The sequence below is a fragment of the Eschrichtius robustus genome, chromosome 10 (assembly GCF_028021215.1).
Source record: "Eschrichtius robustus isolate mEscRob2 chromosome 10, mEscRob2.pri, whole genome shotgun sequence".
Classification (NCBI taxonomy): Eukaryota; Metazoa; Chordata; class Mammalia; order Artiodactyla; family Eschrichtiidae; genus Eschrichtius; species Eschrichtius robustus.
In genome coordinates this window covers 11,590,120-11,605,567 of record NC_090833.1, presented here as the reverse complement: position 1 = coordinate 11,605,567, position 15,448 = coordinate 11,590,120, and the positions used below count along the sequence as shown (strand labels likewise).

The window sequence follows — 15,448 nt, the reverse complement described above, 5'->3', positions numbered from 1 at the left end:
ATGCTCAAAGATGCTAATAGCTATACTTATAATAGTGAAAAAAAATCCCAAATAATGACAATTTCCAGTAATAGGGAAATGTCTCAGTAAACCAAGGTACATGGTACATGACATGCAGCCGTGAAAAAGATTTACAATGTTTTTATTAGCATGGGGGAAATGCTTCTATTATTACAGTACCTAAAAACTGTGGGCGTCAGAAGTCTAAATACATATCCAGTTGCCCCTTGACGCCCATGGAGGATACTTCAACATACCATTTCTTCCAAAAGTACAGTGAGGTAGGAGCTGAACTTTTAAAGTGATTTTCAGACCCTAAAAAAAATTACTGTAAAAGCACAAGAAAGCCCTACTGAAATGGGAACTGGGACAGCTGGTTAGGTCACTTGCCAGTTAAGTGTTTTGCTCACAAATCCCAGCAATTCAAATTTATGCCTCAGCAAAATTATTATTTAATACATACGATGAACTTGTGGAGCTGCTTGGGAATGTAAGATGGTGACTATTAACTCTGAATGCTAAGGGTCTATTTATTATTTATTTAATTCAAAAAGTAAAGGAAGAAAACATCCCAAAATGCTAGCAATATTTATTTGGGGGGGAGGGGACGGGGTAGGGACACATATTAGGAGTGATTTTTCTCTTCCTTCCTACTGCTTTCTGAATTTCCCAAACTTTCTGTAACGGGAATGCATTACGTTTTTAGTAAATGTTTTAGTGAAATACAAGGCATGAAAGTTAAAGTTTACTTGTTAAAAAGAATAAAATAAAAGGCAAATACCTGTCCTTTTGCCGTGTAATCTGCCAAGATGTTAAGCAGCTTATAAAATACTTCAAACCAGGGGAGATAGCTGGGGGAAGAAGAGGAAACACATGGAATATTAGTACGCAGGTCAAAAACTTTAACCAGGAGCTAATTCAAGACGGTACATTTCGGTTTCTCTCTACATTGTGAAGAGCCTTCCTGTCATAGGCTGTGCTGGAAACGCAGACTGGTAAAATGCTAGTAACTTCTGAGATTTTAAAAAATTGCCTGTGTAAGGCAGAAGATTGAATGTCCATTATAAATTATTCCCATGCCTCAGAGCTAGAACAGGTTCACAGAGAAGAAATTCAAAGCAGACTCTGCAATCAGGAACCATCTCTGAATAGCCCCCCAGGCCTCACACCCACCCCTTCCAGGAAAGCTTCTGTTCAAGTTTCTCATGATTGGACACACACAGCCACACACACATACAGCACTTCCACTGCTGCCATGTGCAAGGTGTCCCAAAGGCCCCATGAGCCTGAAACCACTCATCAAACCTTCTATTACAATGCACCCTTCCCTGTACTTACTGAAGAAAGAGCTCTAACTCTGCACCCCACCCTGCCCTCCACCGGGTCCTGACCATCATGTCCCTTAATTCTGATGACAGCCTGGTCCTGACCTTACTCCACCCTCTGTGTGCCTCATACAATGGTCTTTCTAAAATGTGAATCTAAGTAGCACGTTGGATTAAATTCCTGCAGTGGTGCCCCATCACTACGGGACTTCTTAGGACAGTGTTCAAGGCTCCTCTGTCAGGTCCTTGACTGTGTCTCCGGCTGTCCTTGCCCTGCAGCCCCACATGCATATTCCTCTCATTGCAGCCATGCTCCGAGGAATGTCCAGGCATCCTCAAGCCTGCCTGAGCTTGCACTGCATACACTTGGCACTTTTCTCCCTCTGACCTTCATGATCTAGTCTAGCTGATTTCTACTCATCCTCCTAACAGTCCCCCACCCCCTCCCCATCCCCGCCTCTCATGCCCTAATTCCCTTTTTTCTGTGCTGCCCTGTCACGTGCAAACTCCTGTTATAACAGTCCACACACCATGTGGCACTCAATGGCGTGTCTGTCTTCCCAGCAGACTGAGCATGACGAAGAGGAAGGATCACATCTTTCTTTACTTTGTCTTCCCAGGACCAAGCATGGAGCCTGGCAGACCCTCAGTGCTCAGTGTTGATAGAACAAACAAAACCAAACAAAGACTAACAACGAAGGTGCATTGTTGCTATAGAATTATTGTTGAAACATACCCCTACTCCCAAGAAGTTTTTTCACTTAAAATTTAAATGGCTTTGTTCTCCATAAGAAACTTTTCCAAAGCAATATCAAATACTCATGTGGGAAGGGCGTCATACCAAGCGCTTGCTGTCCTGCTCACATCTGCCCCGCTGCGCTAACAGTATCCGTTACTGATAGAGTGGAGCACTGACTCCATCCTGCCAAGCAGAGGGAAATCAGCGCCCTGGACAGATTACCAGCTGTACCGTTGAGGGTAATAAATGAAGTGAGAGGCAATAGAGAGGACAGATAAAGCGCACAGTTCTCTGTCATTAACGTCTGTCTGAAGCCAGCACATGCTACTGTAAAATTTAAGTAGCTTATCACAATATACTGATAAGCAACTTAACTTTTCACTTCTATGACAGTATTATCACTTATGTTAATATGTTTCAATCAGCTCTGGCAGCTGCATATTGATTATTACAGAGCAAATGACTGCTGCCACTTTACACAGCATTTACTTTGGCAGAGTAACGTAAACATTCAAGAGGGATTAGGGAGGAGATAAGTTTCTCCCTTCCTATTCTGTTAAAATAAACCTCGGCTGAGTTAAAAGCCATTATAGAAGGAACAATAAATCCCCTCAGAAGAAAACTCCTGCCCAGATTAGAGGGCTGGTAGTAAACAAATTCAACCAAGGATTACAAATATCTTTTTTTTTTCCCTGAAAGAAAAAAATACCACTAGTTAAATCCAGCAGGAAGGGGACGAGGGGAAGCAAGAAGAGAAAATATTTTCTTGTAAGGAAACCATGGCTTCAAGCAAATGAGAGAAAAGCTGAAGTTATTTTAGTAAGTCCTGATCAAGTGACTTGGGACAGGCTGTCTTCTCTGATAACTTAGGACTGTGGTATACAGGAAGCAGTTTTGCCCACTAGGTTCAACTGACCAACGTAGTTTGGGCCCGGAACCTCACACCTCCGCGTCCTCCCGGGCTGTGAGGATGCAGGAGGTTGACATGGTACGGCCACCCAGCCCACAGCAGACTGTGCCCAGGTTCTCACACTCAGCCTCAACCTCACCAAATCGATTCTTTTTGGCTACGCTAAGCAGAACCCTCAGCCATGGGAGGTTTTGTAGTTACCCTGGAAATCAGCCATCTCTTTCTTCCTTCAGCCTGACTGGACACAACTGTTCCCCACATGTTGTCCCCTGTGCACTGACAGATGAATATCTAGTGATGGCAGTGTTAAGGTCTTGAAACCAAAACCCAGCTGTCTTCTTCAAAGGATCCCTCTTTTCCCCTGTTGGGAGGCCAGGGTTCACAGCTGAACTTTATCCAGTGGCGTTTCCTGTACTGCTTCATTAGTGCGGACACAACAGCTTCACGCTGCCTGCAAGGGTGCAGGTGAGGATATGGAGACCCTCCACTCCATTCTGTACTTGTCTGTCAGCATGGAGTAAACACTACTTCCCAATCCAGAGACAGGAAACAAACACTCCATTACGCTGCTCCTCCCGGGACAGCTAAAGGAGTTCCAAACATCTCGGCGCCTGCTCAACTTGCTACCTTAATGCAACTGCTCGAGTTTGCAATGCAGAGCATCAATATGTGGTGGGCTCAGTCCAAGGCTGGGGCCAAAAATCCCAATCACAAAGGGTCCCTGCACTTAAGAAGGCCACGGTCCTACGTGGGAAAAAGACATATACAACAAGGAGTAATAGTTTAGGTGGGGGAGCTGGAACTCTTTCCCAAGTGTTTTATTTAGTGTAGGCTTTTGGATCAAATTATTAAATTAAAGGGAGCATTATCATGACCCAATCAGCAGAGCCTTGATGGGAAAAAGCCAAAATGGGAAAAGTCTGCTTCCCAGGCACCGGCCTTGATCCAAGCTTCTCTTGCCAAATCATGGGTCAGGTAACTTTGTCCCAGGGTCTGTCCTTACTCCCTGACCTGACAGTCAAATGAAGGGGCTTTTGTTTTGTGTGAGGCAATACAAATTCTTAAACTTGAGAACAGTTCAGGCAGCACTCAAGGATTCCTACACACATGACCTCACTAATGTGGGCTATCACAAGCCTTTGTGAGAAGTGCAGGGGCAGGTCCCAGAGATTGCACATAGAGTCAAATGGCTCACAGTCAAAATCACCTGTAAAGATGCCCTTAAGATGACTCCAATGTACAGCAGACTTGGTTTGTATAGAAACAAAGCAGATGACCCAAGTTTGGGGGACCTATTGAATGAAAACTGTCTCTGTTCAAATCTATCAGCTTGGTGAGCTGCTTACCCTCCAGGTGAACTTAGGAACTGAGTCCAACAGAGAGTAGATAGATGACTCACTTTTCTAATCTCACTCCACTGAATGGACTTTCAGTATAATCATTCCCACACATGTATGAGTGACCTGGAATAGTGTGTATATGATGGGATTCCACTCCAGTGTCTTAAGTACTAAAATAGAAAACCATTACAAATTTTAAAAAGCTCTCCCACTTCACTTGCTAATAGTTCAGTTCAAAGCCATTAAATGAGCCCAAGCAAGGTAGAGGGGTGTGTGTGTGTGTGTGTGAGAGAGAGAGACAGAGAGACAGAGACAGAGAGAGACAGAGACAGAGAGATGGGGTGCAATGGTGGCAGAAGCGGACCAAGTTGAGAAAGGTGACCACCTGGGAGAAGAGTAGTCGTGAGCAGGATGTCACAGCACAAGCATGGAGAGGATGATATCCCCCAGATGGAACAAACTGGCACAGAGTTTTGGAGCCCAAGTGGGGTGAGGAGGGTTCCCTGGTAAGGAAAAGTCAGGGCTCCAGGAGGATAAGGAGGGGGTGTACACAGGAGGTGGCCTGGCTTGGAGTGTCAGAACTCAAAAGGGGTAAGAAGGGTGTATAAGTAGGGGAAAGGCCTGGCACTGGGTAACGAAAGCATCTATGTCAGTAGAAAGAAGTTGACTAGACTAGTGTTAGAACCCAAGAGGATTAAAAAAGAGCATCTGGAAGGCAGTGCAGTGTGGGATGCCAGAGCCTAAGTGGACAGGAGGGCTTCCATGAAGGATGGCCAGGCAGAGTCCAAGCAATTGAGAAGGATGTCTATGGCAGGAGGAGACAGCAGTGACTGCCTTGCCTACGATGTCAGAGTTCAAATGGGGTGAGGATGGCAGCCACAGAGGAGGGGGGCTACAACAGAGGGAGATTGGTTACACACAGGGGAATAGATCAAGACTGATCAAGTAAGTAAATATATAATGAAAACCAAGCTTATTACTATTAGAGAAGAGAGTTACAAATATGGATAGGGAGAAAATAAGAATGAACCCTACCACACTGAACTGGAATTAGATGTAACTATGTGAAATCATGGAGAGAGAGAGATAAAAGAAATACAAATACAAATGTATGTATGTACATTATTACAGATATTACAGATACATACACAGATACATATATTCTCTAGCTCTAGCCACTGAAGGGCCTGGCACAGACATCCCAATTATAATAAGCACACTTAATGCCCAAATCCTGGCTTCTAAGTACCAATCTCCACTAGAAGGAACCAGGGCTCCTGGAAGAAATGTCTGATTCCAGGGCCAGGGCTGGGAAATACCTTGTGCTAGAAAAAAGGCAGTGCTCAACATATGCTTAGGACATACCAATGGGACACAAAAGCTAGTATGGATGGGTTCCTACTGACCAAATCTGTGACATCAAATTTGAGCATCAAAACAAATAATGATAGAGATCATTTAATAATAACTAAAATAGGAAATCATGAGTCTATGCTGGAATAAATAAGCAAATTAAAAGTTTGGTAAGGATAGGATGAGGATATTCCTAGTATACTTCTTAATTACAAAGGGAAAAAGAATGGAGAATCCTGGGAGACATGTCCTCAATCAAGCAGTGGGACGAATTGAAATAGTGTACCACCTGGAAGAATGCAATGAAAAGAACGCAGAATACTATTATATTCCTGCCACAGAGTAGAACTTAATTCCTGAGGAAACATCAGATAAACCCAAACTGAAGAACCTTTTACAAATTAATAGCCTAAATGTCAAGTTCATAAAAGTCTAGGAAACATTGAGGAGTTATTTCAGAATAAGAAGACTAAACAGACATGACAACAAAATGCAACATGTGATTCTGAACTATATCTTTAATATACACTCACGCTTACACACACACACACAAATGGGAGGTCCAAGTATTACATGGTAGTACTGCATCAAAATTAATACTAATTTTCTGATTTTGATGATTGTAATGTAGCTATGTAAAAAAAAAAATCTTTTTTAACACATACTAAAGTATTTGAGGGTTACTGGGTATTATTTTGGCAACATCTCCCAAATGGGGCATTTGTATTATAATCACAACTTTTCTGTATGTTTGTTATTGTTTCAAAATTAAAATAAAATGGGGAGGAGAGAATCTAAAGAGTGTCTTCTTCCATAAAAACTACCATAAGCAGGGACTTCCCTGGTGGTTAAGACTCTGCACTCCCAATGCAGGGGGCCTGGGTTCGATCCCTGGTCAGGGAACTAGATCCCACATGCCACAACAAAGATCCCGCATGCTGCCAAAAAAATAAAATAAAATCCCACATGCCGCAAAGAAGATCCCATGTGCCACAACTAAGACCCAGCGCAGCCAAATAAATAAATAAACAGTAGACCAACTAGAGTATACAGAATAATGACATGAGTTGGGAAAATAAAAAATTTAAAACCATGGCTATAGGGAGGGGCACGCAATGGAGAGAAGAGCTGGTTGCAACTGTGAGTGGGAGTCAATATGCATCACAGAGAGAAGGTTGGGCTTCAGCTAAGTCTTGAAAGAGGTTGCTCTCTGCCTAAGGGAAGAAGGTTGGAATGGGTGGGGATAAAGAGCATTAGAGGCAGGGAAAACTCATGAGCAAGGGCTTGTAGGCACAAACCACTGGTGCAGTTGGACTAGCCAGAGAGCAGGGTGTGCAGGCTGCAGGAGGACAAAGATGAGGCAGGGGGCAGAAGGGCCAGGCTCTGGAGGGGCTCTCATATGCCAAACCCACGGGCCTCCCTTTTATTCTGGAATCGGTGGGGAACCAAAGGGCCAGCTAAAGAGAGGTAACATTCTGAAGATGAGTATTTAAAGCCAGGCAGAAAGTGATGATCGCCCCCTCACCATAGCCCAGTGGGTCATCTCAGCCTTACCAGAACCACTGTCCACTTTGCTACCCTAAAAAGAAAAACTTCGATAATATGATCTAGTTATGGGCTTCCCTGGTGGCGCAGTGGTTGAGAATCCGCCTGCCAATGCAGGGGACACAGGTTTGGTCCCTGGTCTGGGAAGATCCCACATGCCAAGGAGCAACTAAGCCTGTGTGCCACAACTACTGGGCCTGCACTCTAGAGCCCGCGAGCCACAACTACTGAAGCCCGCATGCCACAACTACTGAAGCCCGCGTGCCTAGAGCCTGTGCTCCACAACAAGAGAAGCCACCACAATGAGAAGTCCACAAGGAATAGTAGCCCCCGCTCGCCATGACTAGATAAAGCCCGTGCACAGCAATGAAGACCCAACAAAGCCAAAAAAAAAAAAAAAAATATATATATATATATATATATATATATATATATATATGATCTAGTTATACACATAATTTGAAAAAGATCAACAAAATGTTCTGGCTGTAGTATGAAAGAGAAATGAAAAAGTACTTTATAATAAAAAGTTTAACATTTAAACACTCAGGCACCATTACATTAGAAGATATAATGAAATAGTACCTCCCTGAGGGCTTGCCGCAGATGTGCATCTACTCATGTTTGGAATGATGAGTTTAAAGCTAAGAAGAGTGACATGCAATACAGTCTTTCAATTTTTCTTTGTGATTTCCACTGTCTGAGAAGCTCTTAAAACTCCATTGCAGGTACTCTAAGAGAGGTATCCCTTCTTTTCTTACTTCCTGCCAGCAGATTTTGCCAAGATTCACTGGATGACAAAGCATCCCTTGGCTAAGGCTACTTGGCATATTACCAACCCCCCCCACCCCCCAAATTTAAACAAGCAGAGCAGCATGGGACATCGGGAGAACACAGACTTGAGTCAAATAACCTTGTATGAATCTCAGTTCTGATACTTAGTAGCTGTGACACCTCAGGGAAGCAATCTCTCAAAGACTCAGTTTCCTCTTCTACAAAAAGATACACACCATCTAACTAATGTAACTGATGTATACAGAGACACCCAACCCCGGGCCTGGAATACTCTTCCTGTCCCTCTCTGCCTAACATTCCTGGTGTCTGCTTCAGAGGTTCCTCCAGGACTCTGTATAGGAATTCATCATGCCCCACAGTCACCAGAGCAGACAGGAAATTACAACCTGTTATAAGAGGAAGATACTCACAAATGATACGACCGCTTAAACCAGTTAAGTCCCCACTTAGCCCTTCTGGTTTGACTAGCATCTACACCTACTCCTCTGTCAGTGTCTCGTTAGTCAAATGTCTACAGTAAAATGCAAATAAAGGACTTCCCTGGTGGCGCAGTGGTTAAGAATCCTCCTGCCAATGCAGGGGACACAGGTCCGAGCCCTGGCCCGGGAAGATCCCACATTCCGTGGAGCAACTAAGCCTGTGCGCCCCAGCTACTGAGACTGCGCTCTAGAGCCCACAAGCCACAACTACTGAGCCCGTGTGCCACAACTATTGAAGCCCGTGTGCCTAGAGCCTGTGCTGCACAACAAGAAAAACCACGACAATGAGAAGCCCGTGCACCGCAACAAAGACCCAACACAGCCAAAAATATAAATAAGTAATAAATAAATAAATTTATTTTTTTAAAAATGCAAATAAACATACAACCTTTGCAAAGGATGCAGGATTTCATGAAGCCCTTGTTAGAGATGCTGGAGAACAGCACAGAGCTAAGGCAAAGTGACTGATAAATGAAGACCTGGCAGCATTATACCAGGTAACAAGAGACGAAGAGAAAAATCAAGAAAAACAAGGATGGTGGCACATCAAAAGAAAATGAATTCAATATCAAAGGGTTAAGAGAGGCCTTGGGGAAATTGATGACGTCCTCAAAAACTTTTGGAAAAATAACTCCTTTTATGATTATGCTATGAAAGTCAAACATGAAGTGTTATTATGTCTGAAAACTCATACCCCCCTGACAAAAAACCCACTTGACTCATTCTAAGAATTAATGTGTTGTTGGAATAAAAGCTAGATTTTGTCAAAATGAATTTATTTTCAAAGTTTGTTTCATTTTTTTCTAGATAAAAATTCTAAAAACCCCCCATTTTTACTATAAAATTTTGGTCCCACTTAAATAAATGCATTTTAGTCCCAGAATATGAGGTCCTCCTGGGCTTACCCTATATGAAGACTCACCTCAGTTCTTGACTAGTATCAACTCCACGAGAGCAAGGATCATGACTGTGTATTGACTGTTTAATCTCTAATGTGTGCCTGGCACATGTTAGACATCCACTAAGTCAGAACTTCCCTTGACAGATGTAACTCATCCCTATAGTTTCTACTAAGGCCATTACCACTAGAGCCACAGAGAAACAGTCAACCAACTCTTATCGGGAGGTGGGGCTCCAAATTTAGGAGGCAGCATTTTGGTTAGAAAAATGATCCAGAACCAAAAACAATTCCTATCAATGGACTGCTGGAGTGACAAATAATTTAAAATAGAGTGAGCAAATAAATATTCAAAGTAGATCAAGAAGTACCCACAAACTTAAGATTTCTTGCTCCTTGTCCATCCCTTCAATGCAAGTAAACCCTGCTATCTACTTTTTTTGTTTCTACTTCAAGTACTATGGGAAGATGTAATATGGGAAAATGTCAAAAACCAAGCTGATTATTGTAGTTTGGTAACTTAATTTTTCAAGCACAGGTGAACCTCTAAAACTGCTCCAGAATCCTTTAATCTGTTAGTGTATCAGGCCCCGCGTTCCCAAAGAGTCTGCTCTAAACTTATTCTTTTTCTCCCATCTCTAATCCATTTCTCCTGCTCTTCAGAAGATATACTTCTCTCCAAACTTACTGAAGAGAAAAGCTCTAACATGAGCTTTCCTTTCTCCCACTCCTACACCTCTCATGCCCTCCCCTTTCCCTCCCAACTGGAGATGGAAAGTGGGAAGACTCTCATCTCCAACCACACTGCCTTCTATAAGACTTATCTTCTCTCTCATTACACTCAGCCAACAAGCATTCCCATCTTTAAGCCCAACAAAACCCCCCCTTGTATGCTAGTCTACAGTTCTCAAACCACAGCCTTAGCACCAAGGTGCACACATTCCTCCCTATGAGAAAAACATACCACATCCTCCTGAGCTAACCACACTAAACTTCAATGAACATACTCTGGAATTTAAAATTGAGGTGACGTTTACAGTCCAAACATCACACATTTCCAGATCATTCACTTTTCAAATGTTGCAGTCAATCATCCATGAAATCACATATTCCTCCGTATTTATTAAGCCTCATCCAATATATGGCTGGCACTCGGCAAGATGCATGGGGAATGAGACCCAGGACTCAGCATTTGGAAAGCTCACTGTCTCATGAAGGAAGCAGACACATTGGCAAGTACTGTCAGCAGCACTGGATCAGTGCTATGACAGAGGTTCATAGAGGGAACAGAGGAGAGGTTCTGGAAAGTCTTCCCACAGGAAATGACACTTCGCTGATCAACTTTACACAGACTGCAAAGTCAGGAGACCCACTGTTCTGTCACTGGCTGTGGCCTGAACTGTGTTTCTTCTACCCCACGTGTGAAATGGGGACATACTATCTACACTCACATGGCTGTTGTTAGGGGGAAACATATGCACCCACCGCTGAGCCTGGAACAGAATAAACAATGGTTTTCCCTGATGAAATTGTATTCTTTTGCCATTAAGATTAAAAGTTGGAGGAACCTAAATAAGAAAAAAAAAAAAACCAACAATCCCCTTTGGGATATCAGAGCAAGTCTCACTCAATCTGAGCATTCTGCTTTGCTCACAGTTGCTAATCTCAAATTGTAAATTTATTATGGCATCTGGTTAAGCTCAAGAATCTCTGACTTGTGTCCATAATTAACAGCCCATTGTGATACCTATTACATCTATGCAGGAAAATATGTTATATGCACTGAATGAGCAGAAATATTAATTTGCATTAGGAAAAAAACCAACAAGCTCCCGTAAAACATCTGTGCTTACATAAATCTACCCAAACATACACTTGGATTTGATTTTGGAAACAAGGCTCTTTTCTCTCTTGATGGGTATTCAATAATTGTTGCTTTTAGACAGCGGATGTGTCGTCTTCTTTTCTATGACAGTATTACTATGATTGAGGGAGATTGCTCAGGAGGAAAGCAAGGAGGCACTTTTCTGTTATCACCGGTGAAGTGTTGGTAACAGAAGATCTGTGGAGTAATGACACCTGCACTGACAATTCAGTGTAATTCTCAGATATTTTCCATTGAGCCCAGAGAGGATGAGCACATAGGCCTTTCATCATTTTCCTAAGAGAGTTTATGATGCAGCCCACCCCTGTATTCACACACCTGCAAGTTTTTTTCCCCATTCAGACCATCTTATTTTATGGCTTAAATTACTACTGTAATATAATGTAATGGGTTAGTGAGGGTCTAACCATGGCCCACCTTACAGAAGCTTTCACAGACTAAAAGAGAAACACATTGTCTCTACTGAAAATGAAAAACACAGCAAAAGGAAGAAATGGCTACACAAGAAGTCCTGTCCTACTTTCAGTAGTAAACAACAAAATTAATTATCCCACTGAGACACCATTTGATATTATCCTCATTTCAGAGCTAGGAAGTGGAAGCTAATGGGGAAAAGGGGGAAATTTATCAAGCAATAGGTGCTTTGAACTATTATTCTTTACAACAACTCTATGAGATGTATCATTCCATTTTACAGATGAGAAAACTGAGTCTCAGAGAAGTGAAGTGACTTACCTAGGACAGCACAGTTACTAAAAGCACAGCTCAGACACAAAACTAGTCCAATGTGATTTCTATCCTATTCACTCCATACAACACAGTATCAGTTGTACAACCTGATCAATCAAGTACAACAGTCAATCCTGAGATTAGGATTTAAAATCCTTACCTTGCAGTTCTCACTGTAATGCCCTGATAAAATGAAAGCTTGCCTCCAAAGGTCCCTCAGCTCAAAGCATTCTGAGCAATCCAACTTTGGCTGCCTCCCAACAGTTCAGCATGTTTTCTTACTTTGTCAGCTCCAGGGACACTAGTCATGTGTCAGCTCTTTATTGCTTTAGGAATTAGCGTACATGTTATATTTGGAAACACAAATATAAATAGCTCAATTTAAAATGTTTTAATCAAGCATGGCAAAGGAGATATTTTAAGTTTCCAGTGCTGCGTGTCAAAACCCAATGCCTCTGCTACTTTAGAGGTGTATTTTTAAGAACTTATCTAAAAAAACAATGGCCTGTGTCGTAGATTCTTAAACAGACTGTTGCCTTTTTTAAAATTTAAAGCATAAAGGTTTAAATGTATGCTTATGGTGACAATTAAGGAAATGCTAGATTAGACAGGGCATCAGTTTTCCACGAATAGCACTCATTTAAGTTCATTTCCACCCCAGATCTCTGCAGATCTCTGTTATGTCATTCAATCACAAATCTCTCTATAAAAGTGTCTGGCTGTCTCTTAAAACCATTTACGCTCTATGCTTCAATGCCTTTCCTTGGCAACTTTTTCCATATGCTTAACTTCTTTCAGGAAAGCAGTTCTGTCTCAATTCACAGGACAGCACACCAATCAACACAAGCAAGCAGGCAGGTAAAGAAAGGAAAAAGGAGAGACGGGCACATAGAGAGAAAGTAGAATATAAATGTAGCCGGTCCAATAAAAGTAATGTTTTAGAAGGCGAAGAGTTTTAGGCCAAAAGAAAACTAACCAACCACCTACCCCCAAGCAATCAGAGAGCCCTGAACTTGAATTTATAACCCAAACACCCTGTACCATATGCAACTTGAGACACACAACTGGTAGCACTACTGGGGATTTATGACTTATGACTTGTTCATATTTAATTTGTAACCAAACACTTCCCCTTCCTCTTTGCTACCTTAGAACTCTTGATTAACTCTTGTTTTCACAGGTCAGAGGTTAAATAAAGGAAGGGAAGCATTCTGGGGTGAGATTGCCCAGAGCACCACATCCAAGAGTGACCTGTGCAAGGAACATTAAAATAAGTGATAAGACTAGAGATTGCTCAAGACAGCTGATGTTCAAAGCCTCCTTTGGGTACAAAGCAGGATCTTGCGACTAGAGAGCTGGCAAGAAAGGTGGACAGGAAACTGCTCTCAAGTTACCTTTCATGACAGGCAACTCTCTCACCAAGAGGTTTCTCCCAAAATGTTTTTGGAAATGAGACTGAGGTTTTAAGGGAAGGTAAAACAAGAATTTGTATAAGCCAAACAACCCTTCTCCTTGCTTCATTCTGCCACAGGCATCTGTCTTGCCCACCAGATTCTCCTACTCCAAAGAAAACCTCCATGGCTAGCACAAGGGAAGCAAATTTCTTGTACACACAGAGGCACAGCTACCCTGCTGAACAGGGTATAATCTGTCCAACTGCAAGATCCACCTCGTACCAAGTACCTTTACCACTCATCATGCACCAAACTGATTAAAAAAAATAATAGTAGAGACCACCATTTATTCTGGAATACTGAATGCCAGGAGCTTTACATGCATTTGCTTATTTACTCCTCATAGTAATTTATTAAGTAGGTACCATTACATCCTCAGATAACATATGAGGAAACTGAAGCACAGAAAAAGTAAGTAACTTGCTCAGACTCACACAGCCACAGAGTAGATCAGGGTTGGATCCAGGTCTATGTGACTTGCTATACCAGTAGGTACTTTTCTGAAAAAAATCTTCCTCAGGGAACAGTATCAGCGAAGTACACACTAGACAGCACATACACTTTACATGTGATCAGGTGTTTTCAAATTGTCAAAATGGGACAATGCTCATTTGTTTTATAGCTAGCTCTCGTTCGTTCGTTCGTTCTTTCTTTCCTTCATTCATTCATTGCCTGATATAAGCCAGGCACTGGACAGAGAGTTGACTAAGGCATAGCTTCCACTAAAGTAGGTCCCTGATTTAAATTCGCATGTGAAACCATTATGGCATTAGGAATGATCTGATAGAGGCAACAAAAACAAAACTTGGAAAATGTGGGAAGCAATGGCTGGGCCTCCGTGCAAGGAGCTAAGGCATGCGTTTTCTCTGCACCATAATCACAGAACACAGCCAGAGCCTGGAGTAGTTTCTTCAGCTGAGCCCTTCAACAGGATGGAGGAACCCAATCCTGAGCAACCCAAGAAGGTGGGGGTCCACTACCAGCTGATCAGATTTGAAACATAAAGTGCTGTTAGTCACTCTCTGTTGTTTCCCTGACAAAAAATCCTGCCCCTCGGCCACTCCTTATTTTTAAAACAACCTTTGTGCTTATGGCTTATTGTTTTATTATAATCCAGGAGGAGTCCGTAATGCTAAAAAAGCCTAAAATTGGTGTTATTAACTCTTAAAGTATGGGAGGTTAGAGGAAGGTCAAGTGTTTGGTTAAACAAGTCATAAGTCATCAGCCCCCAATAGCACCACCAGTTGTGTGTCTCCCTCAAAAGAAACCCTAAAAACTAATCTTTAGAGAAAGGAAGCTCGGCCAGCAAAGCTGGCAGAAACAGGTTTCTCTGACATAAATTCTTAAACTCATAAAATATGAAAGAGAGCAGGAAAATTGTCTTTCAGTGAGTAACTATTAAAAGCAGAATATGGGGACTTCCCTGGTGGCGCAGTGGTTAAGAATCCGCCTGCCAATGCAGGGGACACGGGTTCGAGCCCTGGTCCGGGAAGATCCCACATGCCGCAGAGCAACTAAGCCCGTGAGCCACAACTACTGAGCCTGTGCTCTAGAGCCCGTGCTCTGCAACAAGAGAAGCCACTGCAATGAGCAGCCTGTGCACCACAACAAAGAGTAGCCCCCGCTCGCCACAACTAGAGAAAGTCCGCACACAGCAACAAAGACCCAACACAGCCAAAGATTAATTAATTAATTATTTTTAAAAAGCAGAATATGAAGGTTAAAAAAATGTATGCAGGAATTATTTTTACTTTATTTCCACCAGCATTAAATGCTGTAACAATTTTTTGGTACTATATTGTAAATGGAAGTTCTTTACCATGTGTATAATAGCAAAACATATGTACTCACATCTAAGTATGTACTAAGAGAATGGCTAAATAAATTATGATAAATCCAGGCAACAGAAAATTAGGGTTTAGAATATTTTTAGTAATACTAAAGGAAAATGCCCATGAAATAATATAAAGTTGACTCAACTGTGCAGGTCCATTTA

At 42.2% G+C, this 15,448-nt stretch overlaps 1 protein-coding gene across 6 annotated transcripts in view; it reads right to left on the bottom strand.

The window, feature by feature from the left end:
* Positions 1-15,448, bottom strand: part of DENND1A (DENN domain containing 1A) — a 535,812-nt gene that overhangs the window by 278,158 nt on the left and 242,206 nt on the right. For all 6 annotated transcript variants that reach the window (XM_068552005.1, XM_068552010.1, XM_068552006.1 and 3 more), the window contains one exon: positions 782-851. In XM_068552005.1, coding sequence (XP_068408106.1) covers positions 782-851 — 70 coding nt within the window. The remainder of the gene's footprint in view (positions 1-781; positions 852-15,448) is intronic.